This window comes from Fusarium graminearum, chromosome 1, assembly GCF_000240135.3.
Source record: "Fusarium graminearum PH-1 chromosome 1, whole genome shotgun sequence".
Taxonomy (NCBI): Eukaryota; Fungi; Ascomycota; class Sordariomycetes; order Hypocreales; family Nectriaceae; genus Fusarium; species Fusarium graminearum.
In genome coordinates, this window is record NC_026474.1 from 11,263,629 (window position 1) to 11,278,216 (window position 14,588).

Genomic DNA, 14,588 nt, shown 5'->3' on the forward strand with positions numbered 1-14,588 from the left:
AAGGCAAGTGGAAGCCACACTAACGCCTCAACAGATTATGTCAGCACATGTGGCACCATGGGTCACGTGTATGGCTGCTTGGTCAAATATCGTGGAATCCTCTTTTTCTACGTTTTAGCAAGATGACTGCAGACACCATATAAAACAGAATAACGATCTATACGATACGACTTTTGGTAGAAAAGCCCATTAGTATTTAACGTGGATATTTCTCTCAAAAAAATGCAAATTGTTCAGGTACACACCTTTGAATTCCATCCTTTAATAAAGTAATGGTGTTTTTTTAGACAGTAGTAATTAGCGACCTGTCTCAACATATGCATATTCATTATACTTGTAATACTTATAACTGATGATGGTGTACAATTCGAAAACTCATATGTTTTATCATCTATCTAAAGGACCACATAGCGAAAATACATCACGATATCCTTGATATCACAAGCCACCCCCTTGTCTCTCACTAACTTCAGTTGCCACTGACCTTCCTCTTGCTTCAAAGATACTATATCTCCTAAACCAGCTATACTTAGCAGTGCTATGTCTCCCAAGGTTGTACAATCCCAATCACTTGATCCCAATGCAGGTATTGACAAATCTTTGGCCAAGCCAGCATCAGCACCTGTAATTGCAAGGGTCAAAGTTTCGATCTTGACATCCCGATTCTTTGTCCAAAAGGGTAATCGTGACGTGATTGCTGGGCCAAGGTCAAGTGTTGCGGTGCGAGCCAAAGCCGTTTGGGAGAGCGTGGAACTAAACTTGAACCATTGGTTCGTTGCCTCATTGCGTACCTCGACGAAGCCCCAGAGACCGTCGTGAACACCCAGACTATCTGTACGCGCGCACTGCTTTTTCACCGCATCGGAGGCGGAACGCTTAAGGATCGGTCCACCGTCGATAGAAGTATACTTGATATGAAGTACCACGTCTGAAATGGTCGAGTAATCAAATGGCTGAGTTGTCTTTGGTGGTAGTTCGAGTTTCCAGTTGCTGATGGCACCGGCACCCTCGAACGGACCGTAGTCGGTATTCGCAATGTTGCTCTGGTTGAAGCCAAAGTCGAACGAGCCTGTATCTTGCACGGCATGCGATGTGGCGACAGCAGAGATGGGGATGGGGTCGGTTCTGAACGAACCATCTGAGGAGTTTGCTAGCAGATAGTCATCACCAGATTGTGCAGCTGCAGATACACGGTATGTGTGTCGCGTGAGTGACAGAGTCGCAGCTAGAGTGGTATAAGGACCGATAACGCACGGGATTGTCACCGCCACTGACTTGAGACGTCGCATGTAGTGTCCGGGAAAATCCAGATCAAACAGCAATTCTGGGATGCTGAAAGTTGTCGTACCTTTCTCTCGTAGCGTGAGCAGAGCATGGGGGTTAGTCTTGCGCAGAGAAATATTCTTGGACAATTCCCAGTCATGACCCGGTTTGTGAAGATAGGCTGCCTCCATGCGTCGCAGGTCCAAGGCTAGTTGCTGAGCCGCGAGCAAACCGTCTCGACTGTTGTCCCAGTAGCCGCCAGAACGAAGAAATGCGGCAGATGCTTGATGACCACGCTCAAAACGAAAGGCTCTCTCGGCGCGACGGCACATGTCGGATGCGAGGCCATAAAGGTCGTAATGTATAGAACGGACTGATCCCTCGAGCCATGAGTAAAGGTTGGCGTTTGTGTATTTGCTGCGATACCAAACCTCGGTCTCATTGGCATACTCAACCTCACTTCTCTGAGCGAGGATCTCCTTGGCATTGATATCTAGCCTCTTACGCTGAATCTCGATTTGCTTATCAAGATTCTTGATCTCGCGTCCCCTGATATTAGCTTGCATACGACGCTCTTGTAATTGCTTGGTCAGACCTCCGATTCGCGCTGACATTGATCCAGCTTCTGAAGCGATAAGAGCATATGTCTTTGTAGCTGATGCCAAACCCAACGTCAATTGAGCCGCATTGCTTGCGTCAGCCTTGACGGTGACACCACAGCCCATGGGCTGAGCATTTGTCGTCACGTTTGGAAAAGCTTTTAGGAAGCCGGCTAGTGTATCCATACCAGCTGCTGCAACATTCAGCGTGGAAGCTACAGCTGCGGAAGCAAGCTCCATAGTTTCAAAAGGGCTCATTCGAAGGTCATCACTGATTGGAGTCGCGATGTCCTGCCGGATGTCCTGCCACTCATCTTTCTCATCACCGGGAATAAGATCCAGTGAATCACCGGTGAGGCGGAGATAGTACTCCAGCTGTGACACAGTAGAAGCCCGACTCTGTTGCAGTGATTCAATGGTCTTGAGGATCTCCTCCGTCTGTGACAGTCTGACTTCAAGTATCATCTTCTGTCTCATTGAATCTTGGCGGTTCTTCAATTGTGCCAAAGACTCCGCATCATGTCTCTCGCGGACGGAAAGAAATTGCTCCCCCATACTCCTCAGCTCATTGCATAGTTCAAGAGCTTTGCTGATGAGGAAGGAGAATCGTTGGTACGGCATTGGACTGTCACTATCATTCATGAGTGACCCGACCGCTCCAGCACCACCTTGTGCCAACGCTCGCATCGCATCGCCAGGATCAATAAAGGGCTCGGACATGGAATAAACGATAGGACGTCCATTGATGTCAAGATTGTTCCGAGCCTTGTAGAGCCTATCCTGAACTAGGACTCGCAAGCTCGCGTACTTTGGGTTTGGCGGCAGGCTGAAGTAGGTCGTGGTGAGAATGCACAGCAGTGGTGATCTACGGCGACTATCACCGTCTGCTCTCTTACTACCACGTCTTTCAATCTCGCAAAGGAACGGAAAGGCGAGTTCGAGATCAACCTTGTGCTCGGGGGATCCTATCTCGCGGAATGTCTTGACCACAGACTTGGCCAACTGTGGTACTCGTGGGGGATCTGGACCAAGCACGTGAGCTGCTTCAACATAGTGATGAATTGCCAAAGGCAGCGTCTCCATACTTCCCTGTCGGAAGTACTCGTCACCAGCAGAGATCAATATCTCAATGTACTTCATGATAACCCACTTCATGTAAGCCTGGGGCCGTCCGCGTGCAGTCGAGTGTACCGTGGAAGGATTACTTCGGCGCTCCGACACTGCGATCTCGAGGTTCCCGTCTGAGGGCCAGCCCTTGAAAACATCAACCATACCAATCTTGTGTTCGGCCAGGTCCCGGAACGGCCTGAACCTCCAGCAAGCTGCCGCCGCCTCGTCCGCCGAGCAGCCGGTCGGCGGGTTGGTGGTGGGGTCAAAGATGAGCCTGGCGGCCTTTAGGGCGAGCTCGAACTGCTGCGTGGCGTAGAAGCGATCGATGGCTAGGAGGACAGCGTGTAGACCCAACTCCCAATTGTAGATGGCGTATGGGGTCGTAAGCTCATGATAGTTGCTCATGTCGGACCGGACCACAGCTTTACCGTAGTCATGGTTCTTGGTGAGGTTGGTATCCATTGTGTCAAAAAGCATGTTCAGACCGTCAGTCTGACAGACCGCCTCCATCATTTCTCGTGCAGCAGAGTGTTCAACGATTTCCTCTCTGGATTGGTCGTACATGAGGTTTGTAGCAAGCGGCACCGTCTTCTTCTTCTTATCCTCAGGCGTTTGATAGGGGTACATGAAGAAGGTAGTACCATCAGCACCCCCTCGACGCTCATCTACCACGAGACCTGCTGTCTTGTTGGTATTATTGGTCTTGTCCGCGTAGGATAGTGTCCATGTCAGGTTACGTTTATAATCACGCTTTCCTATCGCCAAGAGCGGTGTCTCCTCGGCCTTGGTCAGCATGGAGTACAACGAGCTGTCAGGCTCTTTGAGCTCTCCAGCCTGTCCCATGGTCTCCTTGATGTTCGGCTCCGCTTCCCATGTGAGCTTGTGAAAGGAGGTATCCAGCGCCTTGCCGAGTTTATCGGTCTGGCTAGTAACTTTGATAGTCTCGATACGTTCATCGATAACGTCAAACCTGCCAATATAATGAAGCATCCCATCTATGGTTCCTCGATACCCAACTTGGATTTTGACATCTGGCCCAGTCGTTTCGGCACTAAAGACAAACTTGTCTACAGAGGGTAGGCCCTCTATATCGGTAGGCTTTTCTGTAGTCGGGGGAATCCAGTTGACAACCAAAGGTGTTTGCAGCACCCGCTTAGGCGTCCACTGTCCATCTACAAACTCTGTCCATCCCATGCGTACTTCCCAGGTGTATGCCCCAGTTGTGACAGGGACTTTCTTGGCCATATCCTCCATAGTCATGTTGGGTGTCGGGGCCACGGGCTTGGCCATGAGCTGTGGCAGGTACAGGAAAAGACGCTTGTTTCGAACAACAGGAACAAGGTAGCATCCGCCCTTGTCAAGTGTCTTGCCATTCCAATCTGTGTCGTATGTAGGGGCTTCTACCCCCACCTTGGTCCAGGGTGACCAGAAGACAAGTCCTTCGCCAGATCCCGACTTGACAATCTGCATCGCTCGATAGTAAAACTCAAAAGGCGCGCTTCGAGTTCTACCAAAGAAATGGTAAATTTCGACCTCATCAGGTCGTAGCTCCCGTAGGTATGCCTCAATCGAGAGATCAGCAATTCCTAGAAGTGATTGTACATAGTCCTTCATTGACTGAGAAAACGAATCCCAGCTTAGGTCCTTGGACATGATGGCTGACTCATAGGCCTCAAACAATGGAGTCTTGTCATCTCGTAGGCTTGGATCTATCCAATTCTCTGGGTAGAGGAATGCCTTTCTTGTTGCCTGCCAGATATTGTGGCGCTGCATCCACGCCCACTTGTCTTTGTCGATACGAGCATCGAGAACACCACTTGGTGCCTCTAAACCAAGCAGCACGCGCTGGACAAACAGCTGTACAGTCGAGATGGCCGCCTTCATCCGTGTAATTTCGAGCTGAGCTCCCATCTGGACATCTAGCATGAAATGTGCAAACAGCCCGTCCGCATCTGTTACGCCCAATCTTTGGAAGTACTTCCGCTGCAGCAGAAATTGCACATATGCTGTCCGTTGCGTCTCGCGTAACTCTGATCTGCACTGCGCAGCTTGTTCAGGTCCCAGACAAAGTTCAAGTGCCGAAGCCGTTTCCATGTCCCAGTCGGTTTCGGTGGGAGGGGCAGGTACAGCGAGTTTGTACAGAACCAACAACGGCTGGGCCGCTCGTCGTCCCGAGGCGCCGCCCAGATGGCCAGATAGCGTTATGACATCGCCCAGGGAGCAGAGTTCGTCAAGAGAGGACGCAAATCTGTCAATGATGTCCTTTTCCGTCAGACCAGGATACTTGAGCTCCAGAGTAGTATTCAACTGAAGCTGATCCCATCTGGTGGCGGCTGCCAGACGTGTGGCCAAGGTCGTCTTTCCATCGTATTGCCCACTACCTAACCAGGCGAAAAATCCAATAAGGGAGTCGGGACCACTAGATACCGAGTCTCTGAGTGTGCAATACTTCTCTAGCTGACAGAGACCATCAATGGTCAGTTTGTTCAGATCGACTTGCATAGAGGAGGTGGAATCAGAGCTGAGATACTTGAACTCTTCAAGACCCAGATTTAGCTTCTTCATAAGTTGCGCAAAGTGAACGACTGTTAGTAGCTCGTTGGAGACCGATGTGATGATATCAGCAGGGATCAAGGTGGATTTCACAAATTTCTGGGGCTGAGTCGATTGTTTGGTCGTCCACTGAGCATGTCCAAGACTCGTTGATGAACTCAACAGATACGGCTTGCCAGTCGCAAGGAGTGTTGGAACTGACTGCCACCCGTTTCCATCGCCAGCCTTCAGCACTGGGATCTCGACTCCATTGACTGAGAACAATGGTACAGAAGAGTTGTTTTGACCATTTTGCTCCGCATTTTGCAGTGGCGTGAAATGAAATTGATAAGTATCTGAGGCTGCAGGGCAGAAGAACGCCGTAGAGACTTCGGATGCCCCCTTGTTAGACACGTAATCACTGCAAATATCTTCCACAACCTTGGTTGCACTCTTGTCATGTTGCTTAAAAACCTGTGTTCCCAGCATAGCAAGGACTGACGGATCAAGGCCAGGGACTGCCTTGCCGATTGCCCCAATCAATGATCTCTCTACCAGTTGTGCGCGCAATACAGGCAGAGCGGCCAAGATGAAAGCACTCCGGCGTTTCTTGACTGCCATCTCAGCTTGAATCAATGCTTCATCCAGTGTCATCGTGCTGGTTCCATCTCTAATATCATTCTGGAACATTAACCCAAGTTCTTCACGTTGATCAGCTGGAAGAGTATTGAGCAACCTATCTTCCAACGTCTTCCTGGCACCGCTAGAGCGCACATCCAAGTCATCAAATAGCTCATCCAGGTCCTTCCGAAGCCCTGTGCCAAGTGTGGATGTTGGTGCTTTTAGCCCGGCGTCTTTGTTCTTGATAAGCGTTTCGATCATCAATCGGTTTTCGCCAGAGAGAACGCCCAGGAGGGATAGAACAAGTACACCCGGCTTTGTCTTCGACCCAAGCTCGACTGTCAACGTCATGTTTGATGGCAATACTTTGATGGTCATGAGGGCGGTGGCGAGAGGCTTGGACAAAGGGATTCTTGCTTCGGTTGACTGGGTTCCCTCGATGAACTCTACAATTGAAGCAGCTGCGGTCGCGTCATAGAGCTCTCCACAAATCTGAACGATATCCTCGTGCCGTACAACCATATCGCGGACAGGATCTTGCCAGAGTAACCGCATTACTTCCATTTCGTCGATAATAGAGGACGATAGGAAGAGAGCATCAGTTACATTGGTGTAGTTGTCTGAGATACTAGTTACGGGAGTTGGACGTATTGCCATGATGATCTCTTGTGGTGACCAGCGACTGTCAACAAGCTGACGCCATTTCGTGACAAATGACAGCGTCGTTGTCGGGTCTAATAGTACATCAAGTCCGGCGGGAAGGAGAGAGAGAAGTTCCAAGTACTCCATAGGTGTGGCTTTGAGTATTCGGCTCATAGTCGAGTGTCGATACAACTTAGTAAGGACGTCCATCGTCAGCTTGTCTTTCGCGCTGTCAATATTGGCAGCTCGCATGAGACAGTTCAGTTGATCTTGACTATGCCCCAGAGCGGTCATAACAGCAGGAAGATGGTTCTTGATTAATGACACACGGTTGCTGAGCGTGGTGAAGATGTTATCCGAAGACATATTGCGTGGGCCACCAAAGACACGACTGAAGAGAGGGCTTTCTGTGTTAAGCGGTGCCCAGAGAATAAGTATAGCGTCTATCGGCATATTCACAGATTCAGCGAGGCTCTTCGCCATGGAAAGATCTTGCAACACCCCAAAAGAGATGCCTCGGGTACCATCAGGAGTGCGCATAACGCCTGAAGCAACCTGGCTCTGGAAGATTGCAGACAAGGCCCCATCAAGCTCCTTGATACTCCAGCCAAGACGATTCTTCAGTCTGATAAAGGCCTGAATCTCGTGACAGAGTTGATCAGTCAAAGGCCCGACTGCCGTCTCTTTAGGTGCAGTAGCCGCCGTATTGAGGGCCTGTAGACGCATCTCGGAAATCTGTCCAGTAAACGCTTTTGTCTTGTCTGCATTTGTTATGACAAGACGGCCACCAAAATAAAGGCTCTTGAGAAGCTGCAGGATTTCTTCGAATGACAGTCCTGAACGCGGCATAAACTGAGACCTGATGAAGCAGAGACCAGTCTTTGCCCGCTCATCCGTGTCGATCATGTCACTAGTACTCGAATAGCCCCAGTTACGGCAAGTTTTTGGGACCTCGAGCTCCGACAAGAGTGACTTTCCTCGTTTCTGTCGCATTCCCATCATGCTCCTCATTGCATGTGGCGTGTAAATCTTCTCTCCCACAATGGCTGCTAAATCTAGCGGTAGTAGATTCAGTGATGCAGCAACAGTTGCACGATCCAAGATAACACCTGCTTCAGAGAGAAGTGTTGCACGAGTGCCTTTGTCACTGGGCAAAGCTCCTATCACCGCTTCCAAGAGCCTAGCCTCGGATCGAAAGGTTTTCAAGACTTCTATCCCCGTGATTCCGAAGGAATGAAGATATGTTTTGATGGACTGGAGACCTTGGTTGTGTGGAAACACATTCAAAGGGGACATGACCCCGTCGAGAGACTTGGCGGCTGTCAATCGAGTATCCTGTGTTGACCCTGAATAAGAGCCCGGTGCTTCCTGTTCATTGACAGCCAGGACAGTAGCAACATATTTGTCATCATCATCGTGTTCGCTGAGAGATGCAATAAAAGACTCTAGCGTCTCGTTGACGATGGAGATGTAGGGCACCATGTTCTTGGAGTTTGCACAAGATAGTTCCAAGTCCTGCAAATCTGGACGTCGATGCATCAAAGCCTGGAACAAAGTGGAAAACTTGCTTCCAGCTCCAGTACAAGGACTCGCTTTGAGAAAATTGAGTAGGTCAACAAAGTAGGCGGCTGGTCCTGTAACTGAGCAGCACTCTTCGCAGCTGGAAGTCTGTAGGTCAAAGATGGTAGACATGTTGTAGTTTTTGTGCGCAAGAACGTCCACTCTGGGAGCGTCTTTGTTGGCACCGTCTTTTCTTGCTTGTTTCTCAATCTCCTCTTGCTTCCGTTTCTTCTCAGCTTCATCCTCGGGACGAGACTGTGGTACAACGATCGTAAAGTCTCTTTTGAGACCATCAAGTATCTTGACCCACGTTTCTTGGTTCCGGCAGTCAATGGTAATGGCATGGTCATGGATACGTGATGCAGATTCTTCATCGATGTTGAATATAGGATCCTGGTTTTTGGCTGCTTTTTCGATGACTGAAAGGAATACTCCACGAGGGAGAATGGCAACATCATGTGCGGAATGCCATCCTTCTCTCAGTAGCACTTCCAAATGCATCGGATCGATGACAAGACAGTGAAGGCGCTGTATAGCAAGAATTGCATCACGCAAGCCAGGAACAACGACCGATTTCCCCTTGACGTCTTTCTTTACCTCTGTCTTCGGTCTTGTGACATCCAATTCTTTCACACGGGTGTGAACTTCAGGTGAAGACAGCGAAAGTTCTTTATCCACGCACAGTTGGAGGACGGTATCGATTTGAGGCTTCAGTTCAATCCAAACAGTGGTCAATAGCTTAGTCTGGCGCAAAGATGCAAGGAGAACGGCCAAAGGTTCTTTCTCCCATAAATGAGACCGAAAGTCCTTCACGACATCTTTGTTGAAACCATCAAAGCTATTGAAGTAATTTTCAAGACCAATCCGAGCAAGTGAAGGCTCCACATTACCGTAGTTTGTTGTCAAATACAGAAGCAGTTGGTTGTCTGCAGTGAGGCCTTGGAAGAAAAGCAGACGGCGAGTACTAACAGAATCCAGACCACCAGACTTCAACGCGCTGTCAATAGCTGCTGCAAGTGTGGTTCCGTCTTCTGCCAGTAAACTGTTGATTTTGGCGGATAGCGTGGGTAGATCTTTGAAGAAGGGCCCTTGTACAGTAACGGTGGCCATTGTAAGGGTGAAGGTGACACAACTGTCAGACACTCAGTAGTTGATAGGTGAGACAATCTCTTGTAAGAGTAAATAGCATGTCAAGATGCTTACGTATGACAACAGTGCGACGTATCTAGATATTGATGGATGATGTTGAGGATTCGCTGAGTATAAACTCACTCTATCACTATGTATTGCGTAATTGAATCAAGTAGGTATAGTTATGTATCGAAATGAAGCAACTCCAAATGTAACCATATTAGTTACGGTCGTCATTCACTAGTGCAGTTACCACTAGCCGTCGTCGTATCGTAACGACGGCCATTCCGGAACACGGCCATTTAGGAATACCTTCTGGTGGTGCAGAGGGACGGAATGAGACATCTGCATGTGGTTCCGTTGACGCGTGATAGGAAATATTGATTTGCTGCATGGGACTATTGAATAACTTGCACGGATATGGAAGAGAAGCTGAATATGAAGATTATAGCTTACTATCAGAGCCAGAGCCGAGACCAAAGGGATGCCCGTGTTCTGGACTGATCATGGGTCATAAAGGTTCGTTGCATAATTAACTCAGGGCTGGCTGAACTGTGACTTAGTGTAATGCAACACTGGAGACTGTCCGTTAGCGCAACAAGGGTATAGTAGTGCTCGTCCTGTTTTGGCCGTAACCCGCATCTGAAGGGAATAGACCCATAATTAGATACCCTGTACTCGGCCGAGGGAGGTGTGGCTGTAGTTTCATGCACAACAGTGATATAAAAGTGTCATGCGTGATAGCAGTGGCTATGATGCATCAGAAGGAAATGTTCATATACTTATTCAAAAACACAACTCACCTGGACCACTCTCTGTAGACAATCTCTGTTAAGAGAGTTGCATACAATGTCTACACGTTACAATGTCACACTCGACACAGGTACTCCTGCCGATGGAGCAGACAACCGGGGTTTCGACCAGGTTACTGCTCTGTCCCAGGGTGTCATCAACGCGAGCTTTCAACAACTTTTCAAGTCCGTTGAAGGAGTGAACGAGATCGCCTATGTGTCTCGTCTGCAAGGTCGATTTGAAGCCGTGATTGATGCACCATCTATCATGATCAACGGCGCCACGACAAATGCCACTGAAATCATGTACATCTTTCGGTAAGTCTCAATTACGAAGTGAAGTTGATAGAGGTATATCTAACAAATTCAGAATCAAGAGCGGCAAGTTCCTTTTCATCGATGGCGTTGAGCGCAAGATCTACGACTGGGCTCTTGCTATACCAACCAAGGTCAATGAGGTATCTTATGAAGAAACGGCTGGAGATACCCCAGAGGCCGCCCGTCGCAAGAAACGTTGGAGAAAGGAGTTGCAGGATAAATACCCTGGCTTCGTTCCTGGCGACTATTCCGTTCAGCGCATCTTCTGTGCTCTTGGCAGTGCCGGATGGTACAAGCCTGATGAAGACTCTAGTACCGTGTGGGATCCAGTTGCTCAGCAGACCATATCTTACAAGGTATGGCTTAACAGAGAAGAAAACAAACTTTACAAGGACATCATACCTGGTCTTCTTTCTGGATGGGCTACGAAGGAAGGCGAAGATGCGGTTGCTACTATGGGTATCAAGTTTAACCTGTCACAAAAGAGAAGTAAGTTGTTCCAGATCGCGCGGCTCTTAGGAGACTGGAGAGCTAACATCTGTTCTTTTTTCTCTGCCTAGTACAAGCTGGTGCACCAACTTTCCGTAAGCATCAATATTCTCTCTTTTTCATGAGAAAGTCAGTGGCTGATTGCAATGACCAGGGCCCGTCCACATTTTCAATCAGGTCTACCCTTACCTGACAAGCGACCAAGACCGAGGCACCATGAGCCTTGGACGGTACACGGATGATTACATTAATCCCAGCAATCCATATGGAAAGCTCACACCTGGTGATTACAACTGCCTCTTATACTGCGAGCAAGTCGATCGCCCAACAGGCAAGAAGACGACCATATTTGAGAACGGCCGCTCCAAGATCGTGGATGAGGTCGCCGCCCGAAATCTGCCGAAGAACCTCAAGCTAGGCCATAGCGGGAACCTGGCCGAGCCTGGCATCGTCGGCTCCTATGTTATCCACCATCGCATCTTCCTCCTTGATTTCCTTCTGCCGCAGCTTCAAGAGCTATGCATGGCTACCTTTGTTCAAGTCGGGAAGCCTGATAGGCGCTGGGATACCTCGACTAACTGGCCCAACTTCTGGTCGAATCGTTCCATTGGGTGTGAACTCGAAGGCCAGCCTGCGAGAGAAGCCAGTGACTCTATCTTCAAGTTTGAACATAAGTCTGATTCCAAAGGAGATTATTATATGTGGTTCAAGAAGAGCGAGGCGAACGGCCTAAAAGACATCCACACTTACAAGTATCCAGATTCAGACAGGATTTGCATGTACAACAACTACAACATGTGGGCTGACTCGAGCGTCGAAGTCCGTTGGGTGGCAGGCAGCGATCGGCTAGAGGTTACAGGAAAGGTATATCATGAGACCTACATTGCATACTCATACCTACCTGAAGTCACAACCGACCTTCAAAGAAAGCAGTAAGTCAACCCTAGTGTTCAATCCAAGTTTTGGTCTAGACTAATAATGGCATCAGCACCAAGTACACAGCCAGCTGGTCATTTCAAATAGTGCTCAAGACAGTTGAAAGAACCGTCAAGGTAGACGACAAAGAGGTCAAGTTCATGGCCTTGGAGGCAGTGATTGAGGGTATCAACAAGTCCACAAACGTGCCCCTCAACACCTCAGTCGACTGCATATCGGTCCTGGATGAGACACCAGAACGCGGCTCAAAACAATGGATGCTTGACAAGCTCAGTAAGATGATCTCCACTGGCATAGGTATCGTCTCTGCCAATTTGGAAAAGCGCTTTCGCAACTCGGGCAAGTATAACTATCCAGGTTATGGCGAGCTCGAGTTCACGGATCCCAAGTTCACGTCTGTTGGTAACATTATCACCAAAGTCAACTTCAAACCGTACGTTACCCCTTCAACTTGTTCAGATAAGTTTATACTAACACTTTAACTCTAGGCCGTCCCATTCTGACGGGAAAATGTATTTCCCAGCCGTTGACCCCAAGGACCATGTCTTGGTTCCGCCTTCCAAGCCAGATCCCGATACCTCCACATTCCAGGAAGGCCTCAAGCACACTGGTGAGCTGTCTCTTGACTGGCACCAGACTCTCAACTACAACAAGGATACGGGCATTGGACGTCTGACTTTCACTGTCTCCAACCGAAATAAGTTGAAGAAGGATTTGGCCTATGGGTTTATCCGTATCAGTCTCGAGTACACGCCAAACAAGCTTGTTGACGGCCGGGTGAAGGATGCTACACTCTTCGGCCCTGATGATTGGGAAAAAGAGCAGAAAGCCGTGGTGCCAGAGCCGGATGGGAAAAAGGACACAGTGCCTGATCCGGTCGGCGAGGTTCCTAAGGAGACCACAAAGACCGAAACTATCAGCAGCCAGCCTGATCAAGATGCCGATGTGCCGAGTGGTCCAGTCCAGAGCCCTCCTGGTATACTTCCAAAGCCACCACAGAAGCCAACTCGACAAGTCCCTGCCACGGGTGATAGGAAGCCCAAAGGAAACGTGTACGCTTTTGAGCGTCGCTGGGTTGTTGATCCAGAGCAATATGAGGATGTCGATGGGGCCACCATGGACCTAGAACCAACTATCTCCGTCAACCCTCTGACAAAGGCAATCGACATCACATTCGAGCCTATAGCCAATCTCACCCCTGAAGAAGAAGAAGAAGAGTATACGCCATCACCCGAAGGTTTTGTCATCCCATATAACCAGACTTTTACGCTCGACCTACAGGGTAGAATCGAGCCGGGTGAGTATGCTATTCAGATTTACGAATCTTGGAAAAAGATTGATAAGTATAAGCTATCAGAGGGTAGCTTTGCGATTGACTGGAAGATGGCTAGTCTTCGAGAGGTATCTCCTCGCAAGTTCAAGACGGACGTATGGGATGTTTCAGACCGTATTGCAGAGGAAGAGGCGGCTAAGAAGAAGGATACACAGTCGTAAACGTTGGTGGGCATTACTATAGATCGGGTCATTCTTGTAGTTACTACACAGTATATCTCTTGCAAACAATTCTTCGATTACTTCCAATAAAGCGTGCATGTTGACTAATTGTAAGGCATTTGTTCCGTCCACCATAATTTTCTTACGGTGGATGTTCCTCAACCTTGCTTTGTACCTCGAGTAGGTAGCAGAAAGGTTATCCTCTTAAGTCTTAGTATATAAAAACAAATAGTGCAACCAATTTTCCTGATACCCTGAAGTGCCTACATAATCTCCACGGTGTTGTAACCTCAATTGACTTTCAGCTCGCCACATGGGGAAAAAACATCATAGTGGATAACTAAGCAAGGGTGCGTGATATAACAAACCAGAGTCTGGAACGTTATTTTCGGCCTAGTTCTACCAATGTTGTGCCCACATCGATAAGAGGCCAACTCCGTGTTCTAGCCATTGGTATACGAGGGTTTTTAGAGTAGTTGTATGTTCGTGATAACACTCTTCTTGTGCGGGGTCAAAGAACTATTGATGCAGGGAACTTGCTGGTTGAACTCATGACTCGATAGTGTCATGCAGCAAGGGTTGTCTCAAAGGGTCTCGAACGCTAAATCGTTTGGGTCTAAGCTCGCGATGTTACCCGTCATCCCTGTATGTTTCCCAATAGTCTGAGACTAAAACGTATTACCTATTTTGGTTCTCTCTGCATCGAGACTGGATGCTCGCCATACAGTGCTATTTGTGAAAATGCAATATCTGAAAATGTACATGCAACGTTCTTCTTGGAGCGTGGGTCTCTTCTGATATTGACATATTGTCTGCCAGTATGGATAGCTACAAGAATAGTTACTATTTGTCGACAGTCATTCACTTGTTATTCCTAGGTACAGCTCAACCTACACAATATACCCTGTGTTGCCGCTGTTCTATAACACTTTGATCTATGAACTATTGGCAACCATGTCAACTCTTTCCAGTCGTCCTGGAGACCCTCGCGCCCTCCACTCTGGACAGAACAACGGAGCACCCGAAACCCTGACCAACTCAAAAAGCAATGCCACTCTATCTGGAAACCGCACCACGGCTCCAGCCTCGGCATCTTCATTTG

The 14,588-nt window shown here is 48.6% G+C and overlaps 2 protein-coding genes across 2 annotated transcripts; one reads left to right on the top strand and one right to left on the bottom strand.

The window, feature by feature from the left end:
- Positions 1 to 297: 297 nt before the first annotated feature.
- Positions 298 to 9,437, bottom strand: FGSG_10564 (uncharacterized protein; the record flags this gene model as incomplete). Its single annotated transcript, XM_011321260.1, has 2 exons — positions 298 to 305; positions 485 to 9,437. 2 exons carry the CDS (start codon positions 9,435 to 9,437, stop codon positions 298 to 300), a joined length of 8,961 nt encoding a protein of 2,986 aa, XP_011319562.1.
- Positions 9,438 to 10,307: 870 nt separating this feature from the next.
- FGSG_10565 (uncharacterized protein) lies at positions 10,308 to 13,486 on the top strand (the record flags this gene model as incomplete). Its single annotated transcript, XM_011321261.1, has 6 exons — positions 10,308 to 10,567; positions 10,620 to 10,923; positions 11,053 to 11,107; positions 11,211 to 11,988; positions 12,045 to 12,425; positions 12,481 to 13,486. The coding sequence occupies 6 exons, from the start codon at positions 10,308 to 10,310 to the stop codon at positions 13,484 to 13,486; spliced, it is 2,784 nt and encodes a 927-aa protein (XP_011319563.1).
- Positions 13,487 to 14,588: the final 1,102 nt, after the last annotated feature.